The sequence below is a fragment of the Desmodus rotundus genome, chromosome 5 (genome assembly GCF_022682495.2).
Source record: "Desmodus rotundus isolate HL8 chromosome 5, HLdesRot8A.1, whole genome shotgun sequence".
Classification (NCBI taxonomy): Eukaryota; Metazoa; Chordata; class Mammalia; order Chiroptera; family Phyllostomidae; genus Desmodus; species Desmodus rotundus.
This window is the reverse complement of record NC_071391.1, coordinates 89,312,543-89,335,553: the sequence shown is the minus strand read 5'-3', so window position 1 is coordinate 89,335,553 and position 23,011 is coordinate 89,312,543. Positions and strand designations below refer to the sequence as shown.

The window sequence follows — 23,011 nt, the reverse complement described above, 5'->3', positions numbered from 1 at the left end:
AACCAGAAAACATAACCACAGAACATTCCAGTTTCACAATCCTAGTATCTGTTACTCCCAAACCTTAGCCACCAGCAATTTCTAAAAATATGCCAATCCTAACCTTTTTCCTCACTATCCTTGTGCCTCACCCCAAGTTCTGATTAAAAAAAAACTTTTCTGGGCATTTGTGAGAGATTTTCTGATGAGCTGTCAAACTGCAGATAGCATCTAGAGTAAGGTCGGTAATCTTTTTCTGCAAAGGGTCAAATAATAAACATTTCTGGCTTTGCACGCCATGTGGTCTCTGTAGCAACCATTCAACTCTACCATTATGGCGTGAAATCAAGACATAAACAACACACATGCAAATGGGCATGGCTGTGTTCAAAAAAACTATTTATGAAAGTAGATGGCAGGAAGGATTTGGCTATTGCTGTAATTTGTAAACCTGTGCTTTAGATAGTTGTGATAATGGGAGATTTAAACCACCCCCAATTCAACCATTTACTCCCTCATGTTGGCCAGACCTTTCTACTATATCTTATGCTGAGAAGCCCAAACAGAGAGGACTTGGGAAGGAGGGAAAGGGAAAAATTTGGTTTACAGGATGGAGTTCAGTCAGAAGATTTAGGAGCTAAAGTGATAAGAAATATGTTGGTGAGAAAAACAAGGGTTGAAAGGAAGAGGCTGTGCTGCAGCATAGGACAAAGAGCAGCAGCTTACTCTTTAAACCATACTAAGGTTTACCCTTGGCTCTCAGCACATGCTATAAAAGAGGGCAACTTCTTTACATGATTATAGTAGAAAGCCAACCAGATCAACCTGCTTTCCCAAGGAGGCTCAAGCAGCCTTATCTGCATCTGCTTCCTGAGGAAACTCTACTTAATCTAAAATAGGGGGTTGGTATAGACTATAAACAGTTCCACCTGATGGATGTTGGCCTCTTGTACTTTGATCTCCTGGGGACTGGAACGAGATGGATTCAAGAAATAGCCATGATTTTCTACTACACCCGGAGTCTTTAATAAGCAGGAGATATTCAGGATTACTCCCAGCAAGGTCTTCTGGTACATCTGCCCATTGCTAAGATCCTTGGGCTGAATGTATTCTACAAAAACCTGTAGGAGAAGGTAAGTCCTACTTATTTGTTTGTATGATGACATACTGTATTTTGCTGTATATAATGCACGCCCACATTTTTGGCCCAAACTTTCGGGAAAAAAATTGTTTTAATCTTTGGGAAGATTTTATTTATTTATTTATTTTTAGAGAGAAGGGAGGGGAGGGAGAAAAAGAGGAAGAGAACTATCAATGTGCAATTGCCTTTTGAGCGCCCCCTACTGGGAACCTGGCCTACAACCCAGGCATGTGCCCTGACTGGGTATCGAACCTGTGACCCCTTGGTTTTCAGGCCAGCACTCAATCCACTGAGCCACACCAGCCAGGGCCATTTTAATTTTTTAATCCAATTTTTTTTTTAATATTTAGAAACAAAACTGATTATCATATTCTGGAGTATTATTTTGCATACAGACATTAGTATTGCTTTCTAGAGTTACACTTTTAACACATTAAGCATAAATAAAAGAATTAGAAACATTTATATACATATGGAATTAGTACTACCCATGTATAATGCACATCTTTATTTAAAATTTGGGCAAAAAGTGAGCATTATACATGGCAAACGTGGTAAATGTGATGGGGTGAGTGGGCCTCAAAGAGTTAGGTCTACACAACAACTAATACATTTTTCTCTTATTCAATAGGTAATATTATAATGCCGTCAGGATAGGGAAGTATAAATTATTAAATGTCCAGCTCAACTATTTATATACCACCTTTCAGATTTACCTTTGCCATATCCTTTTGCCTAGTGAAATAGAGAAGAATATCCAGATATGCATACAACAGGATCTGGCAGAGTTCTAGATCTTTTATTCGGCCCAATAAAATATCAAACACTGGAATCATGACTTCTGGAAATGTTCGAACTTCCTCATCCAATATCAAGGCTTCAATGACCTCTTCTAGAAACTCAGTTACCTCTTCAAAATCTAAAAAAGGCAAATGAGAGAGAAAGGAGGTCATAGAAATGTTTATATATGTTTTTGATACTTTTGATAATTCAGTAATATTCAACCTCAAAGGTCAAAGTATGAACTCTCTTGCTTAACTTTTACTGGAACCATAGTGGCTATGAGGCTTTCCAATGCACTTAGAGGAATTTTAAATTTGGAAATCAAAATGTAGAAGCTCACAGATCTTGCTTATGTACTCACGGGCTCCTTGGATGGCTTCCAACATCAAATCTACCAGTTGCTCATGGATGTTCTGATCAACATACATCTCTGGGGTGAGGAGAACTGTTCGTGTATTGGACACAGTGAGGTTCCTGCACTGCACCGCAAAGGGTAGCAGGTTCTCTGGAACTTTGGTAATCTGGAAACAGCATAAAGGAGAGAGGGAAGAGTCTAGTTCTATGACCTGGAATAAGGGTGTACATAGCAAAGAGAATGGAAAAGATATTGTGTTCCAAAACAATATTGCTCTCCCTTGGATGCTTGAAAATTCATGAGAATTCATTCTTTGGTTTAAGGAATCACCTACTTATTAGAATTCCAATCCTGGAAATGACCAAGCTTGGTCTACTCTGTTATTTACACCTCAGGAGAAATGAATTTATCAGACCTTTTTTAAGTGTATGATTTTTTAAAAGAGGTTTGTAGAGAGAATAAGCAGCACTGGTTCACTGGGGAATGGAGTGGATCCCAAGCCACAGAAAACAGACTAAAATTTTAAAAGGCCAACTAATAGGGGCTAATATCTAGTTACAGATGTACTATGGTGTATATAAACTGATATAAAAGATAAAAGACATTGATCTAACTCTCTGGCTTACATTTTAAAGTCATACCCAAAAAGACAATACAGTACTCAGTGGGAATTATTATTATTACCTCTTCCTTGGCTCTTTGGAAGCAGGAATAAAGATAACAAAAAATGCGCCTCTCCCCTGCATCTCTATCAGCAGACAGATTTAGGGCTGTAGAAGAAGTCATGTTAATCAAGTGGTTGCCTGGATCTTGAAGTAATAAGCGAGCAAAGACAGCCTATTAAGAAAAACAAATAAACAAAAACACTAAACCATTGCAAAGTTAACCATCAAGATGTAAAAGGTAATTCTGACACAGGTTATTGCAAGAGTCACAGGATATAGAGTTAAATAGGGAAAAGATGACCCAGTGTCTAATTACTTTAGAAAATATTATATTTACAACATAATTGTGTATATTTAAAGTCATCTTAAATCCCCCTCAAATGTATAGCCCCTAGCACAGAATAAGCATGAAACCAGTATCTGCCGAAGGGTGTAGAGAATCACCAATTAAACTTATATGAAATCTACTATTCTGTGGGATTGCTGATCTCAGACTTTATTATAAAGGTAATTTATGTTTTTGTGGTTATTTCTTTTTTTGTCTTTGGATATTTTTAAATTAAATATTTTACTGTCGTTCTATTACAGTTGTCCCAACGTTTCCCCCTTTGCTCTGTTCCCCTCAGCAACCCCCTACCCCTGTCAATCCCTACCCTGTTGTCCATGTCCATGGGTCATTCACACATGTTCTTTGACTAGTCCCTATCTCTTCTTTCCACCCTTGTCCCCCTCCCCCATCCCTTCTGGTTGCTGTCAGTCTGTTCCTTGTTTCCATGCCTCTGGTATTATAAAGGTAATTTAAACACACAAAGTTAAACTACAAGTTGCCAAGTGTCTTCCTTACCAAACTTTGACTCTTTTAATGTTAATTAGATACCTATAAGGTAAAATGCCTGTTTTGATTTTGGAAAAGATATAAAGAAGAAAGAGATAAGATGACATTTAAATTGGCCTTAATGGGTAGATTTGGACATTCGGCCATGGTTGATAAGTTTCCAAAAGATGAACATCACAAACAATGGGTGAGATGGAGGTAAGCAAAGTAATGGCTGAAGAAAGATTAGCAGAGTTCAACTGCATAGCTAATTTTTGTTGAAGGCACACATAAGGAATATATGAATGTTACCTGCTCAACGTTGTTCATATCAAGCCAGTCTTGATCTTCAAGGTCTACTGCCATTTCTTCCAAATATACACAGCGGCTGGGGATACCATTCCCACTTTTCAAGCTTGGATCACCTGGGAAATGGTTTTAATCTGGTAGGTTAAGGACAATGCTTCTGTTTTATACAGACAACTGATCTTGACAGCACTTCTCTTGAACTCCAAGTTTGACTCAGATAATATCAGAATGATCTTACTTATAAGGCAGTATCTAAAGATTTCAATCCCTGTCCCCCCACCCCACCCCCCCACAGTTAAAGAGCATGGGCTTGTTACAAACCTAACATCATGATATTTAAAGAGTAAATCCCCGCCCTGGCTGGTGTGGCTCAGTGGACTGAGTGCCATACCAGCCTACTAGCCAAAGGGTCACTGATTCAATTCCCAGTCTAGGGCACATGCCTGGGTTGTGGGCTAGGTCCCCAGTAGGGGGCGCACCAGAGGCAACTACATATTGATGTTTCTCCCTCCCTTCCCCTCTCTAAAAATAAATAAATAAATAAATCTTAAAAAATTTTTAACAAAAAGAGTAAATCTCAGACATTAGTACTAACTGTGGGTTTAACAACAGATAAGGCACAGAGAGAAAACACCATCTCATATGTCTTGGGGTTTCCATCTAAATGTTTAGGTCACCCCTGAGAAGAAAATGGACTCATTCCCATTTCCTCTTTAAGGTAGTAAAGGCAAATAGCCACATAGCCCAGTCAGTATCAAAATGAGAATGAAAGTTCCATCTGTGTCTAAGTACTGATTTTGGGTTATATCAAAGATTCACTGAAATATAAGCCTTGTGTTCCAGGGAGTACAGTGGGTTTGTTTAACCATTAGATACAACAGATTTCTAAGAGCAAGTCCCTAGCCCAGGTGGGAAGGGCATAGTAATGAATAGACTGGCTGCAAATCTGTAACTCACTATTGTCCAGAGTAATGAGGAAGATCCTTTGGATCATGTGATTGATGTTGAGTTGCTCACATATTTCCTGCTGTGAACGGAATGAGTGGCTAATCTCGGCCACAGAGTAATCAAATTCATCCAGGCTCTCTGACACACTATTATCTGAGTCATCCGGGCTAGCTGGGAGTTCATCTGTCAAAAAATGTAAGCCATTAACAGTTATACTCCTCTTTTTTAAGAGAACCATACATACTACCAAAAATAGTAAACATAACCAAGAGGAGGATAATTTTGCATGTGAAACAAGTTAATCAGCTAATTAGTGACGATCTCAAATCAGGCAACATTAAAGAAAGTTGAGATATAACATTATTTACTTTCAGGTGTGTAATGTAAGATTCAATATCTGTATATATTGCGAAATGATCACCAAATTAAATCTTGTTAACATTCATTACCATACATAGTTGTAATTTTTTTTTCCTGTGAAAAGAACTTTCAAGATCTACTCTATTAGCAACTTTCAAATATGGAGTACCATACTGTTAACTACAGTCACCATGCTACACAATTACATCCCCATGGACTTATTTTGTAACTGAAAAGTCCTTACCTTTTGATCCCCTTTCAGCCATTATGCTCACCCCCAATCCCCACCTGCTCTCTGTATCTATGAGCTCTTTTTTCCCTTTTAAAATATTTTTATTGATTGATTTTAGAGAGGGGGAGGTGGAAGGGAAGAAAGAAAGGGGGGAGAGAGAAAAAGATACATTGATTTGTTGTTCCAATTATTTATGCATTCACTGGTTACTTCTTGTATGTGTCCTGACCAGGGATTGAACACACAACATTGGCATTTTGGGACAATGCTCTAACTAACTAAGCTACCCAGCCAGGACTTTTAAAAATTTCACATATGAGATCATACAATATTTGTCTATCTGATTTATTTCACTTAACATAATACCCTCAAGGCCCATCCATGTTGTCACAAATAGTAAGATTTTCTTCTTTTTTATGGCTGAATAGTATTCCATTGTATGTATAGATCACATTTTCTTTATCCATACTTCTGTTGAAGGACACTTAGGTTGTTTCCACATCTTGGTGTTTGAAAATAATACTGCAATGAACATGAGGGTGCATGTATTTTTTTGAGTTAGTGTTTTTGTTTTCTTTGGATAAATATCCAGAAGAGGAATTGTTGGGTCATATGATAGTTCTATTTTTAATTTTTTGAGGTATCTTCACACTGTTTTCCATAGTGGCTGCATCAATCTGCATTCCCACCAACAGTGCAGAAGAGTTCCCTTTTATTCACATCTTCACCAACATTTGTTATTTCTTGTCTTTTTGATAACAGCCATTCTAGCAGATGTGAGGTGATATCACACTGTGGTTTTAATTTGCAGTTTAAATGATGGTGATATTGACTGTCTTTTTCATGTATCTATTGTTCATCTGTACTATTCAGATCCTCTGCCTAGTTTTTAATTTGATTATTAGTTTTTTTGTTCTTTGTTTTGCTACTGAGTTGTATTAGGCAAAATATCTTGAGTACAGGACTCTGAAGTTCCTGGCTAAATGTCCTACCACCTTTTACAAATCAAAAGATAAAAAAAATTTTTTATTCTTTCTATTCATAATTAATTATACTCCACATTGCCAAAATTAGCAACATGATTTTCCCTACAGAATCTTCGGCACAAAAAATTACCTAGTAGATCAATATGCCTTTAATTATTTTAAACTTATGGCCTTCTCCTGATTTTAAGAGAACAAATTTGTTTTGTTTACTTTTATTTCATTTTAGTATTACATGTTATTAAATATCTACATGCCACAAAATTATCTTATTGCAAATTACCTAAGAAATGGAAAATCACTTAATAACTGGCTTTCTACACCTCAGTTTGGTTGAGAAACTCTTACAGGGAAATAGAAGGTATCTAATAAGCCCTTACTTCAGTACTCACTACACTGAACAGTTTTGCGAACAAGAAGAAAATCTATAACTCTGAAGACTGTTTTATATCTTGTTCATGGATTTCTTCAAAATGAATACTTAAAAGATAAATCATATAATTATTCAGATTTGTTTGGTGATGCTTAAGCTTCAGAAGGTTTATGAGGAAATCACACAGAAAAGCAATCATTTCAATGCAATTAAGTGCTAGTTTTTAAAAAGTACCTTTTAAACACAGTGGTTCCAAACTTTAGCATATATCAGAATTTCTGGGGACAAGGAGGGTGCTCTTTAAACTGTAGGTTGCTGGCCCATTTGCGGGGTTTCTGACAAGTTTCTAGGTGATGGTGATGGTGTTGGTATGGGCACAACACTTTAAAAATCACTGTTTTAAAGACATATTCTCCAGAATTCACACTAATAAGCAATGCCCATACACCTTTGCTTTTTCTAATAGTAAATAAATAAAAGAACATTTTATATATGGCCCCATCGAACTTTAAATTTTCAGGCTTTTGAAATGTCCTACTTAAATGGAATAAAATATGTAATTTACTCATCTTGGCTCATAATAATTCCCATGAATTCAAAAGACAGAACCATAGGATAGTCCAGTATTGGATAATCTGTGACTATATGAAAACATTTACTTACAAAATACACAGTAACTTTAGGGTACAGGGATCTTGGTCCTATCTCATCCATGCTTCTTCCCTTTAGAAAATCCAATACAAAATCATGAAAAATGAGAACATGACCTATAATGAATGTATACATAAATGTCACAGTGTACTGTCATACTTCAGATTCAGATTCAGGAACCTCTTCATCAGGGCAGCAGTAATATTCCACAAAACATATTTGTCCGTCTTCATTTCTAATCATATACTGTAACGTGAGGAATCCTCAGTTATCTATCCAAATAGATACCTTGCCTTTGCAGAGGGTTTCAGTAAAGAAATCTTGTATCTGTTGACCTGGGTCTGATTACAATTAAATGATTTCATCAAATGAGAATCTTTGGGATAGTCAAGGTGGGAGCTTCCTGCAGTCTCAAAAGAAGATCACCTGAAACAAGCCTTGTCAGGAGACGGTGATCTGTAGGACCTCACTAGTCATATCCTATTCGGAAAATGCTTCACAGAACACCCTTTTGACTGCAGAATAATTTTATTAATAACATTGGTGCTGTAGAAATGAAAATCCAGAGTTTCCTCAGGCTCTTGAGTATTGATTTTACAGACTATGACCACTCCTTTGTCCAGAAACTGCGTCAGGGGTAACCATAACCTTGGTAACACATTCAAAATGTATTTAAAACTCCCTGGCTTAGGACTTGATCCAAGAATAGATAGCAGTCTAAAAGGACAGTCAAATTAATTCAAAAGTGACAGGCTCTTCTTGAACTTTAAACTCTTAAAATATTCCAGCCTGAATAAAAGCATTTGCTTGCACACACTTTGCATTTTCCATTGTAACCTTGATTCCATTTTTGGTAGCAAAACACATGGCAAGTTCTCAGAAATAAATATCCTTCAGGACAGTGGAGAGATTCCTAATGTTGAAGCCGGCCATCAAGCTGTGGTCACTCTTATCTGGGATCTGTTGGTTTATAGGGGCATGGTCCACTGCATAGTTGGCCTGGAGGGATGTTCCTGGTGCTAACACCTGCTCCTGTGGACCAGGAAACACCTTTATGGTGGGGTCTGGATGTCTGAGAACCCTTCCCAGTCAGGTTACTGGGGAAGTGAGATGAAGCTCCTGGAGAAATGGGGAGGAAGTAGAACAGCCAGAACATATCTGTTTTAATGATTCCAAACTGTACAGGAAAATATAATGTAGTCTCCTATAATGAACCAGTTCCCTATGGACAACCCCTTAACTTAGCAGTTTTCCATATTTTTTTCCTATTCTGGTGCTAATGTTTATTTCCATGATTTTTAGTTTTTATAAAAAATGGGATCATACTGCATATACTGCGTTTCAGCTTGCTTTTTAAACATAATCAGCACCAACACCTTTCTCTGTTAAGTCATTTATAGGCCTACTTCATTCTTTCAACAGCTACAGTGTATTATTGCATTGTATGTACACACTGTGATTTATGTAGCTACTTCTCAGCTGATGGACATTTTGGTTGTTACTGATTTTTCACGATTTCAAACAGTACTGCAGAAACTATAACTTACTCTCTTTGTGTACGTGTATGAGTATTTCTGTAGGCTAAATTTGTAGAAGTAGAATTGCTAGGTTTAAGAACTTGAACATTTAAATTAACATATACTATCAAATTACCTCAAATATAGTGCTCTAATTTACATGTTTACCAACAATATGAGAAAACACCTGTTTCTTATTGTTTTTAACGAGCATTTCTACTTAGTGAGACTAACTTTTAAAAAAATTTGCTTATTATATAAATTGCCTGTGCATACTTTTTTCTTATTGATTAAATCCTTTTACTTTTTTATAAAGCAACTTAAAAGACTGCCTCTCAGCATCGCACTTGTGAATGAGTATAAAAGTAGTATTGTCACTAAAAGCCACACATAGGTCTGTATATGCTTTTCATTAGGGACAAAATGGTTATTTGGGAAGTCCAGGCAAAACTCTCAGAAGAGTTGCTTCAGTGAATTTAGTAAAAAGGAAGCTGAATATATGAGGCCCAAAGTTTTGGCAGCATACTAACTGCTGGTGGAAAAGAAAACAGGTTAGACGTGGTGGCGTGTAAACTCAGTGTAAACAAACTAAGATGATGAGATGCCAAAATAGTAACAGAAGGACATGTACCTGATTTGTCCCCACTGCCTAGTGCTTACAACGCTCCCAACTCTAGCCAGCCTTATGTCCATGTGCGGTCAGAAGGACAAGTGTTCTATCACTCTACTCATATACCGTTAAGAACTCCAAGAGTGACAGCAGCTAAGAACCTACTTAGCAAAATTTCCCTCAACCACGTACTCATAAATTTCATTTTCTCATTTCCTTATTTTTCCTGTTCCTCATTCTCCTTTCTCACCTACAATCTCCTAATCCAAGCTTTTTCTTTCTGGGACAGTATCCTAGAAATCTGGGAGAGGTTTCAGAGACTAAGACCCAGACCTGCCTCTTTCTGTCACATTAAAAATCAGCGTTAAGACACACTGCTGCCCTGACTGGGGTGGCTCAGCGGTTTGGGCATTGTCCAGCAAACTGAAGGGTTACCAGCACAGGCCTGGATAATAGTCCAGGTCCCTGGTTGAGGGTGTGCGAGAGGCAACCAATCAATGTTTCTCTCACGTATCAATGTTCCTCTCCTCTCTTCTTCCTCTCCCTAAAAATAAATAAATAAAATCTTAAAAGAAAAAAAAGACACACTGCCTGTTGTTTCCCTCCTAGTCTCTCTGGAAGCATGTGGTTATAAATACCCCCTCAAAAAGTCAGCATTATATTTATTTCTCCCTTGCTTCAACCATCACCCCGTCTACAACTCATCTTTCTTGCCCTTACCTCCTTTGTATTCAATCCTAAACAAAGAGCAAGGTCACACCTCAGCTACATATCTGAACACTTTTGAAATAAACTAAATAATGGGAAAATATAAACATTTCTCCTTTCCTAAAAAGAAAAATACTATTATTCTTTTTGCAGGTAATAAAAAGGGAACAATTTCTGGCTTGAAGGACTATAAATACCCTCTGAAGACTAGTAAGTTTCAGAAACATCATCTTAATTCTTCAAGTCTATATCTCTTCTCACAATAGGAAACTAGGCTTGATCTTAATTTTGGTCCCAGATGAGGAAAACCATTTTTCTGATCGGTGAGATATTATTGTGATTTTTTTTTTTTTCACAGTAAGGCTAGGGATCATATTTTCTTGGAAGTCTTTTGTAACAGCAGTAAGCTATGACAGTGGCCACTCCATGGAGTAGAAGAAGCATTTCACTTGAGATAGACTCTGTAGTACTGGACTTGAGAACAAATCAAATTTATTTGTCTACAGGCCAAAAACTTTTATAAAGTTTTCCTTATACACATCTGTTTTCTATAGTTGCATGTGACTTGCTTTCCATACCTCTGCCTACAACTTCAGTTTCCTATGTTGAAAAAAAGATTTATTTAAATATCTTTTACTAGGTAATTTAAAAAATAAACCAGCTTGACAGGCTGGGGTCACAACCCTGTTACTACAGAGCCATCTGTTATCTGGTCTCTTTTTATGCAGGGGGAGGACAGGGAGGTAAAGACTCCAAAACAAAACAAAACAAATGACAAAAGTGAACAATCACCCACTCCAACTTCTGCCCTAAACAAAAAGAAGTTCTGCTTCAAACTTAAATTCCAACTGTAATTAAAATTAAGGACACAAAGAATATTTAATTTGGGAAGACCCATTCTAGGTCATCTCATCTGCTGCTATTGGCTCCTCCACATACCAGACTGCTGCTTCAGCTGCTCCTTTTGGATTGCTGCAAAATGCTTGGCATCAGCGAGGGAGCCAAAAAGAGCAGCAAAGGGGTTACTTGAGATGTTGTTGTTATTCTCCTGGTCTGTCATTTCACTTTAAAGTGTCCTCCATCCAGACCTGGGGGAAGGGCTATAGAAAGGACAGGTATTAGACACAGAAGGTCAGATAACACAACAGCTGTAATATACCCATAGTTGTTTTTTTTTCCATTAAATATATATTTAAGTTGTTTCTTAAATATATAATGTTTTTAAAGGCTTTGGTAAGACTTTACCATTCCTACTCCAAGATTTAAGATGTTCTGGCAAAATGGTTACAAACCTACCAACTGGACAAGTTGGCCTGCTTTGGCACTGGCTAAAACAGAAACGCTTACAAAATGTTCAGCTGGAATTAATTTATCTGTTGACATGTTTCTATCTGTTAAACCTTTAAAAAAAAAATAGGTTAAGTAGGAAGAAAAAAGAGGGAACTTACCTACTAACTCTAACAATGTGACACTTAAAACTAGTAGAGCAAGCTACAGATTTCCCATAAATTTGTAGGCTGGCCAACTAGTTCTCATTTACCACGAGCATCAGGTGGCACTTGCTCAGGCTTCCATGACTGTTTATTGGAGCTAGGAATTCCTCAGCTACATAGAACTAAATGTAAGCCTGTATCTCAGACATGGATTGACATATCAGACAGAAACCAGATTAGCAGCATGTTGTGGGAGACACACACCACACAAACACACACACACACAGTCCAGAAAAAGTCCAGCCATTGTTAATATAACAAGAACGGTTTACGCACATTGATGTAACCTGGTAGCCAAGGAGTATGGACTGGAATGCACATGTGTGAACAATGACAACTTTACTGCACTGGTCAGTGGGGGCGGTAGACTCCCTGGAGTGAGCATGTGTACTGTGAGGCCATTGCATTCAAAATGACTGAGTGAGTAGAGCAATGAATCTGCATCAAATTTTGCATTAAGCTTGAACATTCCTCTGCAGAAACTATTCACATGATTCAGGAGGCTGTAGCGATGGGCAACTGGTGATTGGTAGCTTCTTCAGGACAACTTGCCCGCTCATGCATCACGTCTCATGTAGTTTTTTTGGTGAAACATCAAATCACCCAGGTGACTCAGCCCCTCCAACAGCCCAGATTTGGTGCCTTGCAACTTCTGGCTTTTCCCAAAACTAAAATTGCCTTTGAAAGGGAAGAGATTTCAGACTGTTGATGAGATTCAGGAAAATATGATGGAGCAGCTGACGGCAATTGGGAGAACTGTGTGAGGTTCCAAGGTGCCTACTTTTAAGGGGACTGAGGCATCATTATCCTACGTACAATGTTTCTTGTATCTTTTTCAATAAATGTCTCTATTTTTCATAGTACATGGCTGGATACTTTCTGAAGGGATATATATACACACATATATCCATGTATATATGTGGATATACACACATATATGTGGATATACACACACATATATATCTATATATATAAAAAAAATAAAAATAAAGTCTATCTCTACTCCTAGGCTTACAACTACTGATATTTCTTCCACTAAAAACTAAATGATCTGCCCTGGCTGGTGTGGCTCAGTGGATTGAGCACCGACATGCAAACTGAAGGTCGCTGGTTCAATTCCTAGCCAGGGCGCAAACCTGGGTTGTGGGCCAGGTTCACGGTTGGGGGTGTGAGAGACGCAACCAATCTATGTTCCTCTCGTGCACTGACGTTTCTCTCCCTTTCTTTCTCCCTTCCTTCCTCTCTCTCTAAAAATAAATAAACAAAATCTTTAAAAAAGAAACCCTAAATGACCTTTGATTACTTCTATATTTAACTTTCATTATTTATCTGATTTCTTACAATACTGAAAAAACACAAATTTCTTGTGTAATATGAAATAGATATATACCTCAAGGGTATTTAGTGGAGCTGACTGAACTTGTATTTGCACTCTTCTGATTACATGTCCTCATTCAAGTGCAAAGGGGACACAGAAGCACATTGGGATGAGCAGAGCTCCCTGAGAGGCTTTCTCCCATTTCTGAAATTTTAAGGCCACAACATAGGAATACAACCCTGAAAAGCATGTGAAGAGACAAAAGGTATGAATATTCTGCTTACAAGGATGTTGAACTGCTATAAGAACAGAGACCTTAGCAGAGGTGAGGATAGGGGTATAAGGAAAGGAGAAAAAAGAACATTTGGTCTACCTTTAATTTATTAAGGTAAGACTCCTTACTGAATCACATTAACAAAAACTAATACAAATCAGAAAAGTTACCATTATTTTTTGGAGAAACAGAGACTATAAAGCTTTTTGACAATTCTTCCCTGGCTGGTGTGGCTCAGGGAATTGAGCACCGGCCTGTAAACCAACGGGTCCCATGTTTGATTCCCTGTCAGAGCACATGCCTGGGTTGCAGGCCAGGTTCCTAGTAGGGTGTGCAGGAGAGGCAACCACACATTGATGTTTCTCTTCCTCTCTTTCTCCTTCCATTCACCTCTCTCTAAAAATAAATAAATAAAATATATTAAAAAAAAAAACCCCTTATTGACAATTCTGAGGAATCTCCACCAGTTGCTTCATGTTCCTTTGTCATGTTTTCTGAGTAAGAGCTAATGGTTAATTAGCTGTAATGACTTAGGCAGATAGTCTAGTCTCCTTTCAGCATGGTGCTAGCTGTCAGATGTTGCTGTACTTTACTTTTTGTTATGGATAATTTAGTTGAGCTTAATAATGCAAAAAAATAGCATATTTAGTGTTAAAATTAACAACAATCTTGTAGAGGCCTTTTCCCCCACTTAATCACTGCATAAACTTAATTATTAACCCTAATTTATGTAGAGGACAAGAATTGTCTCATTGTTACCTGACTACCACCGTACTTCTATCCTAAAGTACTCTGATGTCCAGAGGAATGCAAGAAGTATAGTGTGCTCTTGTTACTTTCTGTCTCCAAAACACCATCCTAATTTTGCAACATAACACCCACATTATTCTCTTGGGGATCCATCCTGTTCTCAGTCCACAAATTTAAAAGGGGGTGATCTCCCTTTTGATCTAGTGATCCTACAGCTGTGATTATACCCTAAGAATCCTGAAATTCAAAAGAACTATGCAGCCCAATGTTCATAGCAGCATTATTTACAATAGCCAGGTGCTGGAAACAGCCTAAGTGTCCGTCAGTAAATAAGTGGATCAAAAAACTATGGTACATTTGGAACACTATGCAGCAGAAAGAAAGAAGGAGCTCCTACCCTTTGTGACAGCATGGATAGATCTGGAGAGCATTATGCTAAGTGAAATAAGCCAGGTGGTGAAAGACAAATACCATATGATCTCACTTATAAGTGGAACCTAATGAACAAAACAAATGAGCAAAATAGAACCAGAGACATGGAAATAAGGAACAAACTGACAGTGATCAGAGGGGAGGGGGGAGAGAGAAAGAAGGGGAACAGAGGGAAAGAAGAGGTCTAGTCAAGGAACATGTATAAAGGACCATGGTAATGGACAACAGGACAGGGAGTGACTGAGAGAGTGGGGTGGGTGGCAGGGCAGGGAAGAGCAACAGGGGAAAAATCTGGGATGACTGTAACTGAACAACAATAAAAAAATAAAAAATAATAAAAGGAGGTGATCTCACCCACTAGCTTCGAGAATGGGCGTATGAATCTGGCCTGACCAGAAAGAATACAGCATTCTCTGGCCAAAGTGACTGATTCAGGAGTGGGCACAAGACCCTAGCAAGGCCTATGAGATTCAATAAACATTCGCTTCAGGCCTCTGTTGGAATGTACAGAACAGGTTTTTCTTTTTTCCTGCTTAAGTTGTTAGGCTGGTTAAGACATAAACATGGAGTTGCCATCTTTCCACCATCTAGAAATGGCCTAGCCTAAAAAACTAAGCCAACTTAGAGGAGAACCGATATGAGAGATGGAAAGACTTTTTTCAGTTATAAAAGCCAATAGATTCCCCTATATTGTGTAAGCAAGTTTGAATTGGTTTTTAAAAACACAACTGAAAAGAGTTCAGTTTAGTACAAAGGAGATACATCACTAGTACCATCCACACAGAAAGAAGTATAGTTGACCCTTGAAGAATATGGGGTTGGGGCACCAATCCTCCATGCAGTGGAAAATTCACTTATAACTTTTGACTCTGCCAAAACGTAACTAATAGTTTACTGTTGACCAGAAACCATACAAAGGACATAATAGTCAATTAACATGTATTTTGTATGTGTTTTGTACTATATACTATATTCTTATAATAAAGCAAGCTAGAGAATATTTAAAAAATAGTAAGAGAAAATACATTTACAGTACTGTACATATTTATTGAAAAAAATCTGCATTTAAATGGACCAGCACAGTTCAAACCGGTGTTGTTCAAGGGCCAACTATGAAAGTAATATAGAACATATGACAAACAGGCTCTTAAGAATATCAAAAAAGAAGAAGGATAAATGGCATTACTTCTCCTTTTTTGAATACTATACTGGCTCATATGAAGTTAGCTTCCCATTACATTTATCTATATTTTTAATAGGACTTGTAACTTTCTACATTGTATACCTAATGCAGATCTACTGTGCTAGAATGTGAGCAACTGGAATACAGGTTCATATCTGATTACTTTTTCTCCTGTCTGGCATTATATATCATAATCACAAAATCATAAATAAATATTTATTGGATGATTCAGTCTTACGTGTAATTACTCCTGACCTCATAATAGCAGCACCACGAACCTACTTCAAGGTAAAGGTTTTACTATTTGTCTTGCATTGCAGTTGGAAGGTCAGGCCAGACACATGTCTCTATGGTATCGCAGCATGTATAGAATAGAGAATGGAAATAAATCTGTTGTTATCTCTGCTGTGTGTCTTTTTGAAAAACAAAAAGGTTTTTGCCTAACTCACTAATGTCACCTTTTTCATATGGACTTCAAATCTGTGCAAAAAGTATTTTCATGGAGAAAGAGCTAACATCATATAACTACTTACAGAAAAGTTTTACAGGAAAAGGGAAGATTAACTACTTAATGAGAACCTTTGTGGAGATGCCAGTCTAGATTTGTTCAATGGCCTCACAAATGTAAAACAAGTATATAGACACCCACTCTGAAAGGCTGGATAAAACGGGACCTTGATATTTTGTTTTAAATTCAACATCACTGGTAATTTATAGTAGGCTATTTTCAATTGCCATACAAAGATACAGAACTATCCTACTGTTAGCCTTTGGGATAGTACAATCATTAATCTTTAGAGCTTTTGGATTTGATTCTTTTTTAAAGTTGTCCATAAAACATATGTTTTACTCTCATAACTCACTGCAAGGGTCTGCATCTTTAATAGCTGCCTATCTCCACCCTACAAAACATTCTCACAATCCCCTAATTCAATCTTTTGTTTAAAAACAGTACTGTTAATCTCCTAAGGGACATTATTAGTCTCAAAGAGGAGAGTATACAAATGTTTTAACATCAGACTGGGTATTGCTTTTAAACAAATACTTGGAGTACTTTGTAAAACTGGGATTGTCAGAATCAGGCCGTATTAAATCATAATCTGTAAGGGTCCTGTCCTGTTGAGTGATACGAACATTAAACAAAAAAAAGGAATTAAAAAATGTTTTCCTTGTTGTATGTTCCACCTAACAATCCTTTCAGGCCCCTCTATGTGCCAATAGATCCTTCCAACACATCAGTAAGCTAGGATATAATCAGTCAAAAAGTAGAGAGTATTCTTTCCTGGGTCCCATTTTATCTCAGGAGAGCTCCCATGTGAGGCCAAAACAGTCCATGACAGAGAGACTAAACACATCCTTGCTCTGGGAGTGAAAAACTGATCCCAAAGAGAAGATCCATCAAATAGAAGCGTCTTCTGAACCTAATTGCTAAGGTAGCATAAAGCAGAGTGCCAGCTAGGTTTTGAGTGGTGATCACTTATGAAATGTTAACACCTTGCCATATGTTTTCAATTCGTTTGTGTACAACGACTCCTGTTTAACGTTATCTTCTCTGGCATCTGGCTATCTGTTGTCCACTCTTAATATTTTTAATCCTCCAGGTTCCATAAGGGCTTGGCGGCAAGAAGGGAGACCCACCCACCCGGTGCAGAAAGGAAGTCACAGATCATGCAAGGCCAGTAGTATTCCGGCCTTTTCCAGGAGAGGAATGGCACAGAGTGGGAGAGACGCCAGAGCTGGGGTTCGTCAGGGGTTCCCAAATCAGACAGGGTCGAAGTTCATGAAAGAGAGGGTCAGAAAAGCACAGGACAAGGAATTTGGAGGAGATAAGAATGCAGAGGTCTGAACTGGCGTTCGACTAGGAGAGAAAAATCTCACTGCAGACTCGACGATCCCCTCCCCTCAAGCTATTTCCTTTCTTACCAGAGCCTGAAGGGCCAGCAGCGACGACACACGACAGTCTCACTGGCCAAAGAGCTCCCACTTCCGAGTCAGCCAGGCGACCGGAGATTACATCATGGTTGGGCGCCAGGCCTAGTGGAATCCCATCTGGGCGCCGGAAACAGGTTGTGCCACCCAACGCGCGGAACTGACGCGCCAACACGCCCACGGCGCAGGCGCCACCTGGAGGGGCGGGGCGGGGCGGGGCGGGGCGAGGCGGATAAGGCCGGAAGTAGCCTTGGGACCCGGTGGGGGGACAATCCAGGTTGTTCACAACTTAGTGAAGTGTGAGGTACGTTCCTGGCAACCACTGTACGGCCAACTTATATGACTTCGTGATCCTGGCACTGCCACAATTTTTCTGGGCTTCTGCTTTCTAATTTTCCTACCGTCATATGCCTTTTGAAGCAGTTTCTATTACTCTTCACTAATTATTATTAGCTGTGAAGCAGCAACAATAGCAACAACAGGAATAACAATAACTGAAAATTTTGAGCTCTTATTGGTTGCCAGGCAGTATGGTAAAAATGCCATTTAAAATTTTTTTTAATTAATATTTTTCAATTTCAGTTGACATACGCCGTATTAGTTTTAGGTGTACAACATAGCGATTCAACATTTATGTACCTTATGAAATGATCACCTCAATAAGTTTATTACCCCTATGATACCATACATAGTTATTACACTATTATTGATCATATTCCCAATGCTGTACTTTACATTCCTGTGACTTTTTATAACTGCAGATTTGTGCATCTTAATCCCTTCCCCTTTTTCACTGGCTCTCCCAACCCTCCTTCCATTTGGTAACCATCAATTTGTTCTCTGATGATTGAGTTTCTTTCTGCTTTGTTCGTTCATTTATTTGTTTTTATTGATTTTGAGAGGGGAGAGAGAGAGAACGAAACATCGACTTGTTGTTCCACCCATTCACACATTCATTGGTTCTCCTCGTATGTGCCCTGACTGGGTATGGAACCTGAAATCACAACCTTGGGTTAGGACATGATGCTCTAACCAACTGAACTGCCTTGCCAGAGCATTTGTCCATTTATAAAACATGCTATGTTCGATTGGATTTCAGTTGTCTTATCTGTAAAGTGGAGATAATACACAACCTACAAAGTTACTTTGAGGTACACAAAAGGGAAGGGAAGATGAATATTTTTCAAGAGTTAAAAGCACTATGCAAATAAAAAGATAATTCTAAGAATGAGAGAAAATACTTGTAAATCATGTACAGTGGTCCCCCTTATCAACAGCAGGACTCATTGCAAGACTCCCAGTGGATAGTACCAAACCCTATATATACTATGTTTTTTCCTGTACATACATAACTGTGATAGCATTTAATTTATAAATTATGCACAGAAAGAGATTAACAATAATAACTAATAATAAAATAGAACAATTATAATAATATGCTATAATTAAAATTATGTGAATGTGTTGTCTTTCAACATATCCTGTACTGAACTCACTTTTTCACTTAAAAGAAGCACTGTATGGCTTCTCTTTGGCATATGTGAATTGTAAGCATCACTATTCTTGTGCTTTGGGGACATTATTAAGTAAAATGAGTGTTACTTAAACACAAGCACTGTAATACCAAGAGTCCATCTTCTACCTGAGATGGCTACTAAGTGGCTAATGGTGGGGAACTTTTACAACATGGATGCACTGGACAAAGGGATGATTCATATCTGGGCAGGGTGGAGCAAGAGGCAGGTGGATGGAACAGGATGGTATGAGATTTTATTATGCTATTCAGAACAGCATACAGTTTAAAACTTATGAATTGTTTATTTTTGAAAGTTTCCATTTAATATTTTTGTACCACAGCTGATCATGGGTAACTGAAACTGCAAAAAGCAAAACTGCGGATAAAGGAGACTATGATATCTGATAAAGGATTAATACCCAGAATACATAAAGAACTTCTACAACTCAACGAAAAGCCAAACATTCTAAAAAATGGAACACAATTGTTTGTAAGGTTGTGGAGAGGTAGGAACCTTTGTGCATTGATGATGGGTATGTAAAATAGCACAGCACTTTGGAAAAACTTTGGTGGTTCCCTAAAAAGTCAAACATAGAATTACCATGTGATACAGTAATTCCACTTCTGGGTACATACCCAAAGAATTGAAAGCAGGGACTCAAATAGATATTTGTACACCAGTGTTCACACTAACATTATTCATAATAGCCAAAAAGTAGAAACAACCCAAAATGTCCCTCAACAGGTGAGTAGATAAACAAAATGTGGTATATACATACATTTGACTATATTATTTGGCCTTTAAAAGCCTGAGATTCTGATATGTGCTACAACAGGGAAGAACCTTAAAAATGTTATACTAAGTGAAAGATGCCAGACAAAAAAGAACAAATATTGTATGATTCCACTTACATGTGGTACCTAGAAAAAACAAATCATAGTCAGAAAAGTAGAACAGAGGTTACCAAGGGCTGGGGGAAAGGAGTTATTATTTAATGGGTAGGGAATTTAGGATAATGAAAAAGTTCTGGAAGTGGACAGTGGTGGTAGTTGCCCAATATTGTGAGTGTACTTAATGCCACTGAATAGTATACTTAAAAATGGTTGAAATGGTAAATTATATGTTGTGTATATTTTAAAAAGATTTTTAATTAATTTATTTCTCTTTAGAGATAGGGGAAGGGAGGGAGAAGGAGAGGGAGAGAAACATCAGTGTGTGGTTGCCTCTCACTTGCCCCCTACTGAGGACTTGGCCTGCAGCCCAGGCATGTGCCCTGACTAGAAACTGAACAAGTGACCCTTTGCTTTGCAGGCCAGGGCTCAATCCATTGAGTCACACCAGCCAGGGCATGTGTATATTTTAACTCACACAGTGCTGTGTAATCTTGCTGGACCTCTCTTATCCCAGTATTGTTCTAGTTCCTAAAGATACAGTAGGGAAAAAAACACAAGTCTTTTTCTTTGTGGAGTTTACAATCTGGTAAGAGTAGAGTGGTAACATAGCGTTTAAAACAGTCACAGGGATGTAAAATACAGCACAGAAAACATAGTAATATTGTAATAACTATGTATGTTGCCAGGTGGGTACTAGAATTACTGAGGGGATCGCTTTGTATGTTATGCAAATGTCTAACCAGTATGTTATACACCTGAAAGTAATATAAGAGAATATTGACTGTTAACAGTAATTGAAAAATAAAGTACACTAAAATCAATGAGCACAGATGGATTATTCAAAAAATAGTTCTGGAATAACTGGGAAATTGTGGTTTAAAAGTTAGCCAATGTATTAGACCTTTACACTAAAATTAATGAAAGATGGATCAAAGATTTAAATGTATGATACAAAACCATTAAAATGCTAGAGGAATTCATGGAAGAATTGCTTTTTGCTGTTTTAAGTGGTAGGTGTTTAATATTACATCCTCATCTTTCAGTATTGGTCTTTTGACGTGTTCTACATTTTAAAAATAATTTCTGTGTTTCCATTACAGTTGATGTACAATATTATATTGTTTCAGGTGTACAAGTGTGATTAGATATTTGTATAACTTGCATAGTGATCACCCTGATAAATCTAGTGCCCAACTGATAACATATATAGTTGTTACGAAATTACTGACTATATGCCCTATGATGTACTTTACATCCCTGTGACTAATCTGTAACTACCAATTTGTATTTCTTAATCTATTCACTATTTTTTACTTTTAAATATATTTTAGAATATATTTTATTGATTATGCTATTACAGTTTTCCTCATTTTTTTCTCCCCTTTAACCCCCTTTGCCCTGTACCCCCCAAACCCTCCAGCATACCCCCCCCCCCCCGTAGTTCATGTCCATGGGTTATACATGTAAGTTCTTTGACTCTCTGTTAACTATATCATTCTTAACCTCTCTCCGTCTATATTATGCCTACAAATTTTGCATCTTATTCCCTCTATCTTTCCCCCACCATTCTTCCCCTCCCCCTCCACACCAACAACCCTCCATGTGATCTCCATTTCTGTGATTCTGTTCCTGTTGTAGTTGTTTGCTTAGTGTTTGTTTTTATAGGTTCAGTGTTGATAGTTGTGAGTTTATCATTTTACTGTTCATAGTTTTTGATCTTCTATTTCTTAGATAAGTTCCCTTTAACATTTCATGTAACAAGGGCTTGGTAATGATGAACTCCTTTAACTTGACCTTATCTGGGAAGCACTTTATCTGCTCATCCATTCTAAATGATAGCTTTGCTGGATACAGTAATCTTGGATGTAGGTCCTTGCCTTTCATGACTTCAAATACTTCTTTCCAACCCCTTCTTGCCTGCAAAACCTTTTGAGAAATCTGCTGATAGTCTTATGGGCACTCCTTTGTAGGTAACACTCTCCTTTCCTCTTGCTGCTTTTAAGGTTCTCTCTTTATCTTTAATCTTGGGTAACTTAATGATGATGTGTCTTGGTGTGTTCCTCCTTGGGTGCAATTTCTTTAGGACTCTCTGAGCTTCCTGGACTTCCTGGAAGTCTATTTCCTTTGACAGATTGGGGAAGTTTTCCTACATTATTTGTTCAAATAAATTTTTAACTTCTTGCTCTTGTTCTTCTCCTTTTGGTACCCCTATGATTCTGATGTTAGAGTGCTTAAATTGTCCCAGAGTTTCCTAAGCCTCTCCTCATATTTTTGAATTCTTGTTTATTCATTCTGTTCCAGATGGATGTTTATTTCTTCTTTTTGTTCCAAGTCATTGATTTGAGTTCTGGGTTCTTCCCCTTCACTATTGGTTCTCGGTATATTTTGTTTTATTTTACTTTGGGTAGCCTTCATTTCTTCCTTCATTTTGCGACTGAGCTCAATCAATTCTGTAAGCATCCTGATCACCAGTGTTTTGAACTCCGCATCAGATAAGTTGCCTATCTCCTTGTTGCTTAGGTCTTTTTCTGGAGTTTTGATCTGTTCTTTCATTTAGACCATATTTGTCTTGGCACACCAGTCTGGGTGGATGTTTCTTTGACTCCTTGGTTGTCAGAGTTCCATGCAATTTGATTTTCTGGCACTTCTGGTTGTTTATTGTTTTTAGATTGGTTGTTATCCTTCTTTTGGTTGTGTGAGGAAGTGAATCATTTCTACCTATGTCTCCATCTTGGCCAGGACTCCCCTTCACTTTTTTTACCCATCCCTCCAACTTCTTCCCATCTGGCAACCA

At 37.8% G+C, this 23,011-nt stretch overlaps 1 protein-coding gene and 1 pseudogene across 3 annotated transcripts in view; both read right to left on the bottom strand.

Moving 5' to 3' along the window:
* The window catches only part of UBE4A (ubiquitination factor E4A), a 41,739-nt gene extending 23,782 nt beyond the window's left edge, over window positions 1-17,957 (bottom strand). Inside the window, exons 1-9 of one of the 3 annotated variants that reach the window (XM_053924019.2) lie at window positions 17,802-17,919; window positions 13,815-13,909; window positions 11,368-11,528; window positions 5,004-5,177; window positions 4,050-4,162; window positions 2,943-3,095; window positions 2,265-2,424; window positions 1,837-2,039; window positions 909-1,100 (exon numbers count right to left, since the gene is read on the bottom strand). In XM_053924019.2, coding sequence (XP_053779994.1) covers window positions 909-1,100; window positions 1,837-2,039; window positions 2,265-2,424; window positions 2,943-3,095; window positions 4,050-4,162; window positions 5,004-5,177; window positions 11,368-11,488 — 1,116 coding nt within the window. In that variant the 5' untranslated portion in view covers window positions 11,489-11,528; window positions 13,815-13,909; window positions 17,802-17,919. Of the gene's footprint in view, window positions 1-908; window positions 1,101-1,836; window positions 2,040-2,264; window positions 2,425-2,942; window positions 3,096-4,049; window positions 4,181-5,003; window positions 5,178-11,367; window positions 11,529-13,814; window positions 13,910-17,801 lie in introns of those variants that run through there. The other 2 variants (XM_024570725.4, XM_024570726.4) reach the window with 2 other exon arrangements.
* LOC112314407 (cell cycle checkpoint protein RAD1 pseudogene) lies at window positions 7,747-8,679 on the bottom strand (annotated as a pseudogene).
* Window positions 17,958-23,011: the final 5,054 nt, after the last annotated feature.